We start from the raw sequence: 15,440 nt of genomic DNA, 5'->3' as shown, positions 1-15,440 counted from the left end.
GCCCCAGAGTCCTGGTCGTTGCAGTACTGGTGCTCCGCCGCTAAGGGGGGCTATGGTACGTCTGATGGCACTGAAGGAGTTCATCTGACCAGGTATCACAGACACCAATACACTTCACAGTCTGGCCTCCAGGGGGAGCTAAGGGTACTATGTATTAGGCCACTCCTCACAGTCTGGTAAAACTGGGGGTTGGATAGGAAGTGAGTTGAGAAAGCTGACTGGGTTGGAACCAGGCAACACCTTGTGGCAGAGGGTGTTGTAGGGGAAGATTCAGAGGGGTCCCTGTCAGGGGTGGGATCCTGACAGAGGCCTAGCAACCAGAGAGAACGTTACGGGACCGCGCCTGCACGATATAGCGGCGGTACCCCAAGAAAGGACAAGAAGCGAGGTTTATTGAGCTGAGTGAGAAACGAGATCAACGCAACAAAGAGAATACCAGTAAGAGTCGTGCTGTAAGACGAGGCAACATCCTACTGAGGCGCATAACCGGTGGCCGGAACGCCGAGGAAGTATAGAGCTCCAGGCCAAACTTCAAACCTACGGCAGGACAGTCAGTTATAGGCGGGCTGTCTCACCCAATTGACCTAGGAAGACACAGGGGGGTAACAACAGGAGTGGGGCGACGCTAGAGTCCCGGAAGAGCTCCGAGCCTCCCCGTCATACGGGTGCGTCCTAACCATAAGATCTGGGGGACGTGGAAGAACATCAGAATCGAGTTGTGAGGGAACACGAGAAACAGACACAACAGTTGTGGGGACTATCCCGTAAGCACAGCAGGGGAGGACCACAACACAAGCGCTAGAAGGTAGGCACAGATTTCCACCTGCAAAGGGAGCTCTGGATGTGCCATTGGACCGGCCAGGCTTGCGCAGCCCGGTTAACCGTATTCCGGATTGAGGATCCTGAAGCCTTCAGTAAAGAGGTAAAGAGACTGCAACCTGGTGTCCTCGTTATTTACCGCGACCGCCACTTCACCGCACCATAACGACATCCCATACCTCCACCTTCATTGTACGCCCCTCAGCAGGGTCACGGACCGGGTCTAGCCACCGTGACAACCCCAGAACAGAGACTCAGAGGCCCGGTACCGGGTACCCCTCGGCCCTGCGGCAGTGGGGGCGCTACACTTGCGCTTCGCCACCTTCACTTTGAGGATGCCCCACAGATGCTCAATACGGTTTAAGTCTGGAGACTGGCATGGCCAGTCCAGCACCTTTATCCTCAGATTCTTTAGCAAGGAGTGGTTGTCTTGGAGGTGTGTTTGTGATTGTTATGATGTTGGAATACTGCCCTGCAGCCTAGTTTCCGAAGTGAGGGGATCATGCTCTGCTTCAGTATATCACAGTACATGTTGGCATTCATGGTTCCTTCAATAAACTATAGTTCCTCACAACTGGCAGCACTCATGCAGCAGCAAACCATGGCACTCCCACCACCATGCTTGACTGTAGGTAAGACACAGTTGTCTTTGTTCTCCTCACCTGGTTGCTGCCACAAACGCTTGACACTATCTGAAACAAATAAGTTTTTCTTGGTCTCATCAGACCATAGGACTTGGTTCAAGTAATCTATATCCTTAGTCTGCTTGTCTTTAGCAAACTGCGGGCATTTTTGTGCATCATCATTAGAAGAGGCGACAGCAATGCAGACCAATTTGATGCAGTTTGTGTGGCTTATGGTCTGAGTACTGACAGGCTGACCTCCCATCCATTTAACATCTGCAGCAATGCTGGCAGCACTCATACGTATATTTTGAAATGACAGCCTCTGGATATGACACTGAGCACGTGCACTAAACTTCTTGGTCGACCATGACGAAGCCTGTTCTGAGTGAAAACTTGTCTTGTTAAACTGCTGCATGGTCTTGGCCACAGTACTGCAGCTTATTTTCAGGGTATTTGCAATCATCTTATACCTTAGGCAATCTTTATGTACATCAACAATTTTTTTCCAGATCCTCAGAGTTCTTTGTCACGAGGTGCGGCCATATTAAACTTCTAGTGACCAATATGAGAGAGTGTGATTGTGATAACACCAAATTTAACACACCTGCTCCACATTCACACCTCAGACCTTGTAACATTAATAAGTCACATGACACCGGCAAGGGAAAATAGCAAATTGGGCACAATTTGGCCATTTTCACTTAGGGGTGTACTCACTTTTGCTGCGTGGCTGTGTGTTGAGTTATTTAAAGGGCACACCAAATTTACACTGTTATACAAGCTGTAACACTGACTACATTGTATTAAAGTGTCATATCTTCAGTGTTGTCCCATGAAAACATATAATAAAATACTTACAAACATTTGAGCGGTGTACTCACTTTTGTGATGTACTGTAAGTGTCAATAGCACCTTTAGAAATATATATACGGTACTTAGAGAATTGTTGACTTATCCAACACTTATTTCACCTGCTGTATATATAACTGGTGAATTATTTTATATGAATCATTTCACATCAGACAAATGTTCTGTATAATATGTGCCCAACTGAGGCTAAGGGGGCAGCATCGGACTTATGCAAAGGCAGCAGTAAGACACAGTATTATTTATATTTTTTTTATATAGCGGCATTAATTTCCACAGCGCTTTACAGACATTATCATCACTGTCCCCTTTGGGACTCACAATCTAAATTCCCTATTAGTATGTCTTTGGAGTGTAAAGGAAACCAGAAAACCCATAGGAAGCCCATGCAAACCGATGTTGTCCTTGGTGGGATTTGAGCCCAGGGTCCCAGTGCTGCAAAGCAACAGTGCTAACCACTGAGCCACCGTGTATTACATGACACACTGACCTGTGATATGTCATATATCTCTCTGATAAAATTCAGCAGCTAATATAATAGAAAGTCGTTCCACCATTGAATGCAGTGAGAAACCGAAATCTGATGATAAAAGTTCCCCGCTGAGCTATTCAACACTACGTAGAACTAATCCTATAAAATGCAAAGCTCCTCGGTGCAGTCCTGGATGTGTATTACGTACGTGTGGCAGACAGTCCTGCCAAGGCAGAAATCTTTAATCCGGACGCATGGAACTGAAAACTCTGGCAACAGGTTTTATGTGTTGGCTCATCCCTAGAAGGCTCTGAATCGTGTCCCCAACATTTACTTTTGGTATAGTTTAATTTAGTCTCGTCTGTGCTCAGCTCAGAAAGTAGTGATACATTGTTCTACAGAGTTAAAGGGAATATGCCCACAATATTTTTATTTTACAATTCAAAAGCTTGAAAGTATTAATGTTTTAATCAGAGTGCTGAGCACTGTGATCGGTGATGGGAGGAAATTCTAGCTCATAGCTTAGCTGCGGCTTAAACAAAATGGCACCCATCTCCTCCAACAGCTGTAGACTGGGCAGCCCTGGAGGAGTGACAAGGTCAAAGCTGGAGGCAGCCACAGTGTAGGAGATGTGGTCAGACACCAACCGCTTATGTGTTGTGCTCAGACACTTACTCACCAGAAAATGAAAATGGCAGCCCTCAATGGCGGCATAAAATAATAATTTAAACATTTTTTTTAAACCAGTGCATTTAATTTTGTATTAAAAATAATTCATTATGTAATCAATAATTATTAATACAAAAATAAAAATCACGGCACCTTTCCCTTTAATGGGGTTGTCCTATAAATAAAATGTATCCCTTAATCATAGGATTGGTGATAAATGTATCATTACTGGAGGTCTGGCTGCGGAGACCCGCATTGGGCCCAAAGTCCATTGTGTGAATGCAGCCATAGTGAGGGTCTGTAACTCCTCTGGACAGTTAATGTAGCATTGGCTACACATGCTTACTATCGATTGATTCACACAAGGGTCTTTTGGGCCCCATATTCGGGAATAATGATGGTCTTAATTGACAGTCCTCCGGTAATTACGAAATTATCATCTATCCTGCCTGACCTTAATTGTTAAATAATGTCAGCCAAATCTGCCATTTTCAATTTGGCTGTCCATACATCTAATATACATGAGGGTGTGCCTACTCGTCTCTGACAAATGATATTGGGGGAATTAAGGATCGGGCATGGCTTCCCTTTATTTCTAGGGAAGATAAATTGCTACCAAAGGTGTCTGGTCTGGCCATGCCTCCATTACTTCCTTCTCTCTAGATACTCAGCTGAGTATGGAGGTTGGATTGGATTAGATAGCCATATGGTCTTACAGCTATCTGTCATGTATGGTCAGTTTTAGTTTGCTTTGTTAAAGGGGTTAAATCAAACAGTTGTGTTATCCCAAAATTATCATTGTGCTATAAATAAACTACCATAATCAAAAATCAGCCACTATCCACTTATATAAAGCGAAAGATGACATATTACACAATGCACAAAATTATTCCACATCATAATTAATTTTATTGAATAATCACATAAAATACACTAACAATTTATCATAAAAAGAATTACCTCCAATGTAAGGAACACAAATAACAAGGACTATCAACAAAAAACACCTGCAGTAATCCTAAATAACAATGAACACACTAAAACTTGGGCTTTAAGCAAAAAGCAATGTAGCCATCCATTGCTAGGATATCCACATAAAGTGCCATAGTGCTGGGTTATTTATAACCAAACTATCAATTGCTATGTAAACATATGCAAGCTATAAATTAATGCCCTTCATGCATAAAGGCACCTACTGTATTAGCTAAAGCTCCAGTGTGTAAATCGAAAATAACTAACTTACATGGTGCGTGATGTCCGTGTACTCGTTCCTACACCCCGACGTGCGTTTCGTCCACACTTCCTCAGGGGGCGTCCTGGCAAAAGGAGGTGAAAAATAGAAATTGATACTCACCTCTCAGACTGGCACCGATTTCTCCTGAGCGGAAGAAGCTAGCAGACCGGCAGGGGATGCAACAATGAGCACAGAATACCAGCGCCGGTCCGAAAGGTGTCATATTTCTTGGTTTATCTTCCTATGGCCATTAATAAGTGGTTGTCCAGTAGTGGGCAACCCCTTTATGTCCTAGAAAGAACAATTGTTAGATCTTCCGGTGTCTACCTATAAATTGATAGTAGGAGCTGTGGGGAAAGCGCACTCAAAAGAGTGCACCTGCTGCTGCCTCGTGGCTGGAGAGGGATTCCAAGATAAAATGTTCATAAAAGGAATAAAAAACACTTATAAAAATAGGCTGCGCTGATGGAAAACGAGTTCTTGCTGCAAGGAGATAACGAAGAAGGTTCTTTTATATACGACAATGCGTTTCAAAACTGTACCGGCATCTTTATCAAGTAAAAAAAAATGACAGGTCATCTGTCGTGTTTTCTGACTTGATAAAGACGTCAGTACAACTTTGAAACACATTATCTTATATAAAAGATCCTTCTATGTTATCTATAAATTGAAGCTTCCACTAATGAAGCTTTATTTGGATACATGCCAGAACTCTGGGTTGTGACTGGTTTCTGCGATACTACATTTTCTGTATAAACCATTGCACCTAGTAACACATCTTTTGGTTAATTTCAGGTATACGAAGATGAAAACCGCCACCAACATCTACATCTATAACCTGGCCTTGGCCGATGCCTTAGTGTTGATAACGCTCCCATTCCAAGGGACGGACATTATCATGGGAATCTGGCCCTTCGGCAACGCTCTCTGTAAGATTGCCATCGCTATCGATTACTACAACATGTTCACCAGCACCTTTACACTGACCATGATGAGCGTGGACCGGTACATTGCCATTTGTCATCCTGTCAAAGCCCTTGACATCCGCACACCGCACAAAGCAAAAGTTGTCAATGTCTGTATCTGGATTCTGGCCTCCTTCATTGGGGTCCCTGTTATGGTCATGGGATCAGCAGAAATGGATAATGAAGGTCAGTATGGAGGTAATTTGGAAAGATAAGATGTTATTATTATCCCAGATACTGCTGTTGGAGTTAAAGGAATTGGTCAGAAAATGATCTTAAGATATGTTCAAAAATGAAACAAAAATGTGTTGAAAATGAAATAGATCCTGTATCCTGGCAGCTATACTATAAGGTTTTTTTCATAGATTCTTGTTTTGGCACTTTATTGGCGCTGTGTGTTAAGGGGGCTGGCTAAGGAAAACCCCTTTTCTATTATGACCAATACATATGCTAAGTAGAGGACTGGCTTAAAATGGTTGTCCGGCCTTTATCTACAAATATAGAAATTAATTTTTAGCATGCACTCAGCCCAAAAATCACGAGGTGCTGGTGTAATGGACCAAAGGTCCTAAGCATAGATTATGAAAATTCACCGCACACTCTTTGTGGATTATTTTTCCAAATAGCTTGCAATTTTATTCATACAATAAATCAGGGAGCGTAACAGAATTGGGCAGTGGAAGCAATTATATTAACAAAACAACAAGGTTTCGGCTCCTCCGGAGCCTTTATCACAGAATCGCTTAATCCAATGCCAAGAGGAAGAATGCAGTGTAGAGGGATAGAAGTCCCTGTAATGCCCAGTACAGGCTATATAGAAATGATAGTCCTTTTGGGTTTATCCTGTCCCCACACAAAGGAAGTGAGGCTCTTAGGCTATCAGTGTATGCAGCGGCACTCCCGCGCCAAGTTCTGGTGCCTCTTGGCATTGGATTAAGTCATTCTGTGATAAAGGCTCTGGAGGAACCAAAACATTGTTGTTTTGTTAACATAATGGCTTCCACTGCACAATTCTGTTACGCTCCCTGATTTATTAAAAAACACAGATAACTTATAAAGATCACAAAAGTCCAGCAAATTATGAGTATAAAAATTATAGTTTATTAACCAATAATACAAAAAATGCAGGGGATATTACAGTAACTGTGAAACACTCATGAAAAACACTTGGGTGCTAGCAAGACCCAGAGGACCAGAATCCAGGTATTATAAATGTAGTATTGAAAGCTGGCATCACAAAGGAAAGGGAGTATAAAATAAACACCCTTGCATAATAACACCATACAACAATATTGTAGGGGTACATATACTGTACAACAGTCTAGCATCATAGCATCATACATTTAAAACTGATGAAGGTGCCATCTGAAACGTGCGTCGGGGCAGACAGCTGGACATTCTGGGCCATCAACTTTAACATCTGATAGGTAATTTTGGAAACTATGTATATAATCGATTGTGCATCACTTCTGATTTATACCTTAGCACTCTAGCAATGTCAATGTGTTGTGGCCATGCAACCTGTTATCTGATTAAATCAGTCATTGATATACTGATGAGCAGTGATGTCGCTGCTTATGGGGACATATATACTGCACAACAGTTTTAAATGTATGATGCTATGATGATAGACTGTTGTATATGTACCCCAACAATACTGTTGTATGGTGTTATTATGCAAGGCTGTTTATTTTATACTCCCTTTCCTTTGTGATGCCAGCTTTCAATACTACATTTATAATACCTGGATTCTGGTCCTCTGGGTCTTGCTAGCCCCCAAGTGTTTTTCATGTGTGTTTCACAGTTACTGTAATATCCCCTGCATTTTTTGTATTATTGTCACGATCCCTTAGCCGCTGCCACCAATATGTCACGGATTGGGGTGACTTTAGACCAACAGACGGCTATCACACGTGCAGGGGGGCTTATCTTAGTTATCCCTCCACTGCCACAATGTGATGGAAAAAACACACACAAGGCTAGGGACCGCTTAGTTTACAGCAGGGGCTTATTTTAGGTATCCCACTGCTCTTCAATATACCATGAACTGCAGGGATTTGTGTATATCCCGCTTACAGTTCCACTTAAACCTTGCAGCTCTCTGGCGCCCCCCTTTCTGTCAGGTCAGATTAGGTACTGCACCTAGGGTAATTAGTCGCCAGAAATGCTGCCTGCTATGTACTGGCTATTGGGCACGCGGCAGCGACGCGATAAACTACTCCCACTCAGGCAGGAACAATAATTATCAATGCCGCAGTCACTGCAATGTCACCCAAAGGCCTGCACACGGTAGTGCCGCCACCAGCTTCGATTAAACGGGTCCGAAGCTAACCCAAAACAGTAGCGTAATTCCCTTCAGAGACAGGGTACGGTTTAGGGCAGGAAGAACGAACTAGTATTAAATATTATACCCCATAAATGATTTTTAGGCAGTGTTTATAAAAAGTTATTTTACAAGGATGTTACAAAAGAGACAATTGCAAATATGTACAAGGTAATTATATAAAAAAAACAGGGAATAACATGAGAAATAACACTTACAGTTGTTCAAAGCATTGCAGGCAACCATACGTCCCAGCTCATTGGACGTGCTCAGGGCTCTCCAGGAAAAGACAAGAAGACTGAGCTGGGGATCTGGGCAGACAGTTATAGCTGGAGCCTGTAACATCCCAGAAAGGGGTTGGATCACCTCGTCCCTCCTACCTCTTCAGTTAAGTAACTTTTCCCTAACCTATATCTAATTTCTAAAACTCCGCTACAAAACATGTCATTATCATATCACACCCAGCATTCATCTCGGATTATTGTGGGCATTCCAATGAGATCAAATATGCCCTGTCTGGGATACATATTTACAGAGAAATCCCTACTTCTTCACCAGATGGAGTTAGACGCCCGTGTTTAGAGTGATGGGTAGGTCCACCGAGTGGAAGTAAGAATATGTATTTTCGTGCTCTTAACTTAGATGGTTTGCTTAATATCTTACAAAAACCAAACAAAGAACTTTCATGGATTCTAGAAGTTCCTAGTCTAGTTATAGCTGGACAAGAGCTTACACGGCAGGAAATGCCGGTCGTAAATACCTTGGCTCTCATAAAACCCCCACACTCTCTGAGAAGGAAAGTCAGGAATTTGCAGCTACAAGCTGTTGCTGAATCACTCCAAGGAGGGGGCTAAGCCCACAGCATGCTAGCAAGAGAACTAAACTTATATGATATTTCATACCATATCGTGACAATTATTGGTTAATAAAGTATAATTTTTATATTCATAATTTGCTGGACTTTTGTGATCGTTATAAGTTCTCTGTGTTTTTTAGATTCAGTTGATGATTTGTCCATATTGGGTCCTTATTTTGCATTGGTTGGCCACTGCCATACACTGTCTATTTGGATATTTAGAAAAATATATATGTTAACCAATGTTATTGTCAAGCTATTGCTATGCTCCCTGATTTATTGTATGAATAAAATTGCAAGCTATTTGGAAAAATAATCCACAAAGAGTGTGCGGTGAATTTTCATAATCTTTATCTACAAATATGCAGGCAGTCTGTGACTGCAGGCTTGTGAATCCTCACATCGTGTGGACTGACTATGAGGATTCCCTGTTGCCGATGCCAGGAGTGCATTCTTCCAGCCACATTCTGACTAGACGTGTTCTGCCTCTCTGAATTTGCTTGTATTGAGCAAAGCTGGACAAGTCTAGTCGGCATTAGTGTTGAGCATTCCGATACCGCAAGTATCGGGTATCGGCCGATACTTGCGGGTATCGGAATTCCGATATCGAGATCCGATACTTTTGTGGTATCGGGAATCGGTATCGGGATTAATATCAATGTGTAAAAGAAAGAATTAAAAAAAAAATTGGGATATACTCACCTCTCCGACGCAGCGCTTGAAAGACCTTAGGTGACGTCACTGCTTTGTGATTGGTCGCGTAGCGGTCACGCGACCGCTACGCGACCAATCAGAAGCTGCGGACGTCTTCTAAGGTATTTCAAGCGCTTGAAAGACCTTAGGTGACGTCACTGCTTTGTTATTGGTCGCGTAGCGGTCACGCGACCGCTACGGACCAATCAGAGCGCCGTGACGTCATCTAAGGCCCTTCAAGGGCGCATTTTTAGGTACAACGGCTCCCGGTTACGGCGGTAAAGTCCAGGCTGCATCGGAGGGTGAGTATATCCCTATTTTTTATTTTAATTCTTTCTTTTACACATTGATATGGATCCCATGGCCTGAAGGAGAGTTTCCTCTCCTTCAGACCCTGGGAACCATACAGGATACCGTCCGATACTTGGTGTCCCATTGATTTGTATTGGTATCGGGTATCGGTATCGGATTAGATCCGATACTTTGCCGGTATCGGCCGATACTTACCGATACTTTCAAGTATCGGACGGTATCGCTCAACACTAGTTGGCATGTGATCGCATGTATGGAAATCAGATATTTGCAATCATGTACCCACTGCTTCCGACATCGCCACTGGAGAATCCTCAGCACACAGTGCATGCTTTGTGATGATTTACAAGTTTACAGTCTGCTGAAATGAACTCCTTCACACACAGCACTGGTCATGTAACAACACAGGAAGCTTTCAAAATGGAAGTTTACCTGCCATGATCCAGTACTGATAATGGTCGACTTTTGATAATAATGGAATATGAATGAGTTGTGAACACATCTAAAGATGACCTTAAAATGATGAAATTCTGTGTATGCCTGCATTTACCACTAGTAGGAGCTATATGTATTCCACTTATGCAGTGAACTCAATAAGAAAACTGTATGCACTAAGCTCCCCCTAGTGGTGGCTGCAAGCAGCCAGGATATAATCCTGTGACATTTAAGGATTTGGAGTTCAAAAAATAATTGTTTCTCCATTGATAATATGTAGAAAATTAGTGTCACAGATTTTATCTGAACTATTATTTTAGATGATTTCCAACAAAGGCAGTATTTTTAATGACCCGAAATTACCGATTTCTTTGTGACTGTCTATTAACCAACATTGGTTCTATGAAAGAGTTAATGAGTCTAGTAAAATAGGGGTTGTTTGTGACTTACTGCAATTAAACCTAATCTACGGAGTGAGTTTGTTCTCTCCAGCAGTGAAATATTATTATAATTAAGGTTTATCTGAAAAGAAGGTTAGTTTCGCCAAGTTTATAATTATCCGTGGCTAGTGTAACTCATGACCTGCTTTTATGTTGTTGCGGAGAAAAAAAATATATTATTTTTTTCTTTTTCCAAAATGATTCAATATTATTTTCAGCTGAAGTTGCAATTAATGTGGCTGCTTATTGTCTAATGCGCTTGCACAGCGGATTGAGGAAGAGAAAGAGTGGAGAGAGGTGGGGGGCAGACGCTACTGAAACTGATCTGCCGAGGTTTAACGCCACCACATCCCTATCACTGAACGCTATGTGATATTACAGTCACATCTATAATTCATGTCCTCTGCTCATACTGCAGGGTGCTTGCTGCAGGGTGAAATATATGAATGCAAATGCGGACAACTGCCTGCAGTGTTCACCATTTTCTTACCTGTACAAACAATGCCACCAAGCCAAAATGACCTTTAATGATGTCATCTCCCTCCAGAGTTGGAGGAGCAGTGAAGTATGCTAGGAACTGGTGATAAAACTTGTCACTCGCTGCACACGTGACTCGATTGTAATTGTAAAAGGGGACTTCGCTCCTCACTAATCCATTCACATATCGCAATAGGCTGGCGAGGCGCTATGCACAACCCCACAGCCAGTCCACACATTCACTCTAGACTTTTTGCCGCAGCCAGCTTGATGCCAACTTTCCCAAGCACCTGACAGGTACAGTTCTCTCACTCTGGCATACCAAAGGTAACACAACCAGGCCATATTTTCCCTCTTCGAGCTTGTGGGTACATTTAGAGCACCAAAGAACAAACTTATTACATTTTAGATTTAATATATGAAAAATTAGGCACAGGGCTTAAAAAAAGTTACGACAAGACTAAGTAATAAAAACACATACACACAAGGCAAAAACAATATTGTATAAAAGGGTTAAAAACAAAAATGTCTTACGGATTGGATCTGTGAGAGATCACTTTGGAAAACGTAGATCTGCAATATATGTTGTTTCTTCTTGGGTCTGACCCTGAGTTTCTCTTGATAAGATGTTTTATTAGGTTTTATCCTGACCCATACTGTTAGGGTTGGCGGAACACACCAAATATATACAGTACAGACCAAAAGTTTGGACACACCTTCTCATTTAAAGATTTTTTTGTATTTTCATAACTATGAAAATTGTACATTCACACTGAAGGCATCAAAACTATGAATTAACACGTGTGGAATTATATACTTAACAAAAAAGTGTGAAACAACTGAAATTATGTCTTATATTCTAGGTTCTTCAAAGTAGCCACCTTTTGCTTTGATGACTGCTTTGCACACTCTTGGCATTCTCATGCTGAGCTTCAAGAGGTAGTCACCGGGAATGGTTTTCACTTCACAGGTGTGCCCTGTCAGGTTTAATAAGTGGGATTTCTTGCCTTATAAATGGAGTTGGGATCATCAGTTGTGTTGAGCAGAAGTCTGGTGGATACACAGCTGATAGTCCTACTGAATACACTGTTAGAAAAACGAGTGGCCACCATTACTTTAAGAAATGAAGGTCAGTCAGTCTGAAAAATTGGGAAAACTTTGAAAGTGTCCCCAAGTGCAGTTGCAAAAACAAGTGCTACAAAGAAACTGACTCACATAAGTACCGCCCCAGGAAAGGAAGACCAAGAGTCACCTCTGCTTCTGAGGATAAGTTTATCCGAGTCACCAGCCTCAGAAATCGCAGGTTAACTGCAGCTCAGATTAGAGACCAGGTCAATAGGTCAATGCCACACAGAGCTCTAGCAGCAGACACATCTCTACAACAACTGTTAAGAGGAGACTTTGTGCAGCAGGCCTTCATGGTAAAATAGCTGCTAGGAAACCACTGCTAAGGACAGGCAACAAGCAGAAGAGACTTGTTTGGGCTAAAGAACACAAAGAATGGACATTGGACCAGTGAAAATCTGTGCTTTGGTCTGATGAGTCCAAATTTGAGATCTTTGGTTCCAACCACTGTATCTTTGTGCGACGCAGAAAAGGTGAACGGATGGACTCTACATGCCTGGTTCCCACCATGAAGCATGGAGGAGGAGGTGTGATGGTGTGGGGGTGCTTTGCTGGTGACACTGTTAGGGATTTTTTCAAAATTGAAGGCATGCTGAACCAGCATGGCTACCACAGCATCTTGCAGCGGCATGCTATTCCATCCGGTTTGCATTTAGTTGGACCATCAATTATTTTTCAACAGAACAATGACCCCAAACACACCTCCAGGCTGTGTAAGGGCTATTTGACCAAGAAGGAGAGTGATGGGGTGCTACGCCAGATGACCTGGCCTCCACAGTCACCAGACCTGAACCCAATCGAGATGTTTGGGGTGATCTGGACCACAGAGTGAAGGTAAAAGAGCCAACAAGTGCTAAGCATCTCTGGGAACTTCTTCAAGATTGTTGGAAGACCATTCCCGGTGACTACCTCTTGAAGCTCATCAAGAAAATGCCAAGAGTGTGCAAAGCAGTCATCAAAGCAAAAGGTGGCTATTTTTAACCTAGAATATAAGACATAATTTCAGTTGTTTCACACTTTTTTGTTAAGTATATAATTCCACGTGTTAATTCATAGTTTTGATGCCTTCAGTGTGAATGTACAATTTTCATAGTCATGAAAATACAGAAAAATCTTTAAATGAGGTGTGTCCAAACTTTTGGTCTGTACTGTATATATGAGATAGTAGGTGCGTTTGCAACCCGGGGTCCACCGTGCAGGAGAGGAACCTGCTGCTAGTAACAGGTGGTACTATATGGCGGTATAAGCAAACTCTGTTACTTCACAGATTCACTACGAAAAGAGAACGCCGTGCCCTGTTAACCTCACAGGAGATCACAGCTACCTAATAGAGCCAACAGTTGTCATGCAGTCACAATAGCACACAAGCAACTCCTCTCCTGTGGAGCCGGAATTCTAATGGCTATACACCAGCCCTGAATAAACATACACAAAACTCCTCACCGGAGGTGCCGGTATTCTAGCAGCTTATTTCAGCCAAACCCTGACCACATACAACCATGACCACACTGGTGCTGAGCTCATAGCATAGGTTTGATACTAGCACATGGCCGTGCGGCCATGCGAACCTTTTATAGTTTTAGCACTCAAGGAGCTTCCTAGTGGTCAAACAGGAACCACTTCAGGACCTGTGCATGTGACCTCCGACCTCCAATGGGAGGTCGTGCCATGGGCATGCCCAGTATGGGAAAAGCAGGACTTATTCCCAGAAAGATCTGCTCGCTGCTACTCAGCGCTGGCTACAAAGGCAGAGCCTGGAAGAACAGTAGTAACCAGTTGCCCAGTATCAGCCTGAGTCAGATCCTGGGACTGACGTCTCCGCTGAGCAGGCTTCACTGCGGCTGGAGAAGAAAGGGAGACCGCAGCGGAGATGGCTCGAGATTACCCCTGTGCAGAGGCGGGAACTCGACACCTAACACATACTTTATGGGGTAAGAGGAGGATAGTAATATGGAAAGAAAAGCAAAGTTTAAGGCCTAATTCGACTTTATGTCATTAACTCCCTAGTGAAATAATATGGCCGCCATGTTTCCAAGTATATTTTTACCATCCTGGCCACACAAAACATGACTGTGATATATCCATGAATGAGGAATGATATTAGTTTTCTGTTTCCCACAGCCGAAAAACCTTGCATTTGGAGCCACAGAAGCAATTAGGTTCATTAGGTCCTGCAGTCATTGGAAGTCCCAACTCTTAAAATCTCCACCAATTTTATCAACTTTTCCCTATTTCAAATTTTTTTATTAAGCACAATCAGATTTACATCATATGAGTGTATGTATAATTCAACAAATTAGGCATAAAATTAGATATAATGTATAAAGTCCAATAGTTCGTGTTTATTAATAAACTCAATATAAACTCAAGAACATGTGAAGAGAAAAAACTCATAATTCCATCTGTTTAATAAGGAGATTCCCACATATTGGTCGATGTGAATACTTTTCTGCCCAATGATGACAGAAGTATTCTAGGAGTGATAACTTTATTGGCTAGCCAGAAAATAATATGTTTGCAAGCTTTCAGAGCACAGAGGCTCCTTCTTCAGGCAAGATTACAAATAGATTAATAAGAAACAAGCACAACATTTATAGAATACTGCAGCAGGACATTTGCTCAGGGTGGTGGGAAAGTGTGATGCCTACTAAAGATAAGCCAAGGTAATCAAATTAGGCATTTTCTTACAAATGGAGAAGCAGTGGGAATAATGTTCTTAGTTATCCTGAGTCCATCTGGTGAAGGTGTGAATTGTATCCATGTAGTGACTCAAAAATCCAGGTGTTTATGAGAAACAGAGATTTTTCTCCAGCTGCAAAGTTCATGTTCCTATACAATTCAATGGGGTTCGGGTTCTGGTTCAAGTTTGAGTAAAGTTCTGGTACCCTAACTGAACTTTGTACTAAAGACCAGAACCAAACTTCTATGGGTCGTCTCATCCCTACCAATGACAACTGAGTTTATGATTATGGCACAGAGAGATGTCATCTGAGTATTGGATTCATTGGGACCATTAATCCACTTTTCATCCAAATTTTCCCACTTTTCTTCTACTTCAATCCCAATCAATAGTAGCATTTACTACTGACTTTTTTATGACCTAGTATCAGGAAGATACCCTTAGGTG

General features: G+C 42.3%; 1 protein-coding gene across 1 annotated transcript in view; it reads left to right on the top strand.

Moving 5' to 3' along the window:
- OPRL1 (opioid related nociceptin receptor 1) overlaps nucleotides 1–15,440 on the top strand; it is a 155,233-nt gene that overhangs the window by 124,984 nt on the left and 14,809 nt on the right. The window contains exon 3 of the mRNA XM_077252956.1: nucleotides 5,483–5,838. Within this exon, the coding sequence (XP_077109071.1) occupies nucleotides 5,483–5,838 (356 nt within the window). The remainder of the gene's footprint in view (nucleotides 1–5,482; nucleotides 5,839–15,440) is intronic.

This window comes from Ranitomeya variabilis, chromosome 4 (genome assembly GCF_051348905.1).
Source record: "Ranitomeya variabilis isolate aRanVar5 chromosome 4, aRanVar5.hap1, whole genome shotgun sequence".
In the NCBI taxonomy this organism is placed as follows: Eukaryota; Metazoa; Chordata; class Amphibia; order Anura; family Dendrobatidae; genus Ranitomeya; species Ranitomeya variabilis.
Note: the sequence above shows the minus strand (reverse complement) of the source record. Positions and strands in the feature narration are given on the sequence as shown.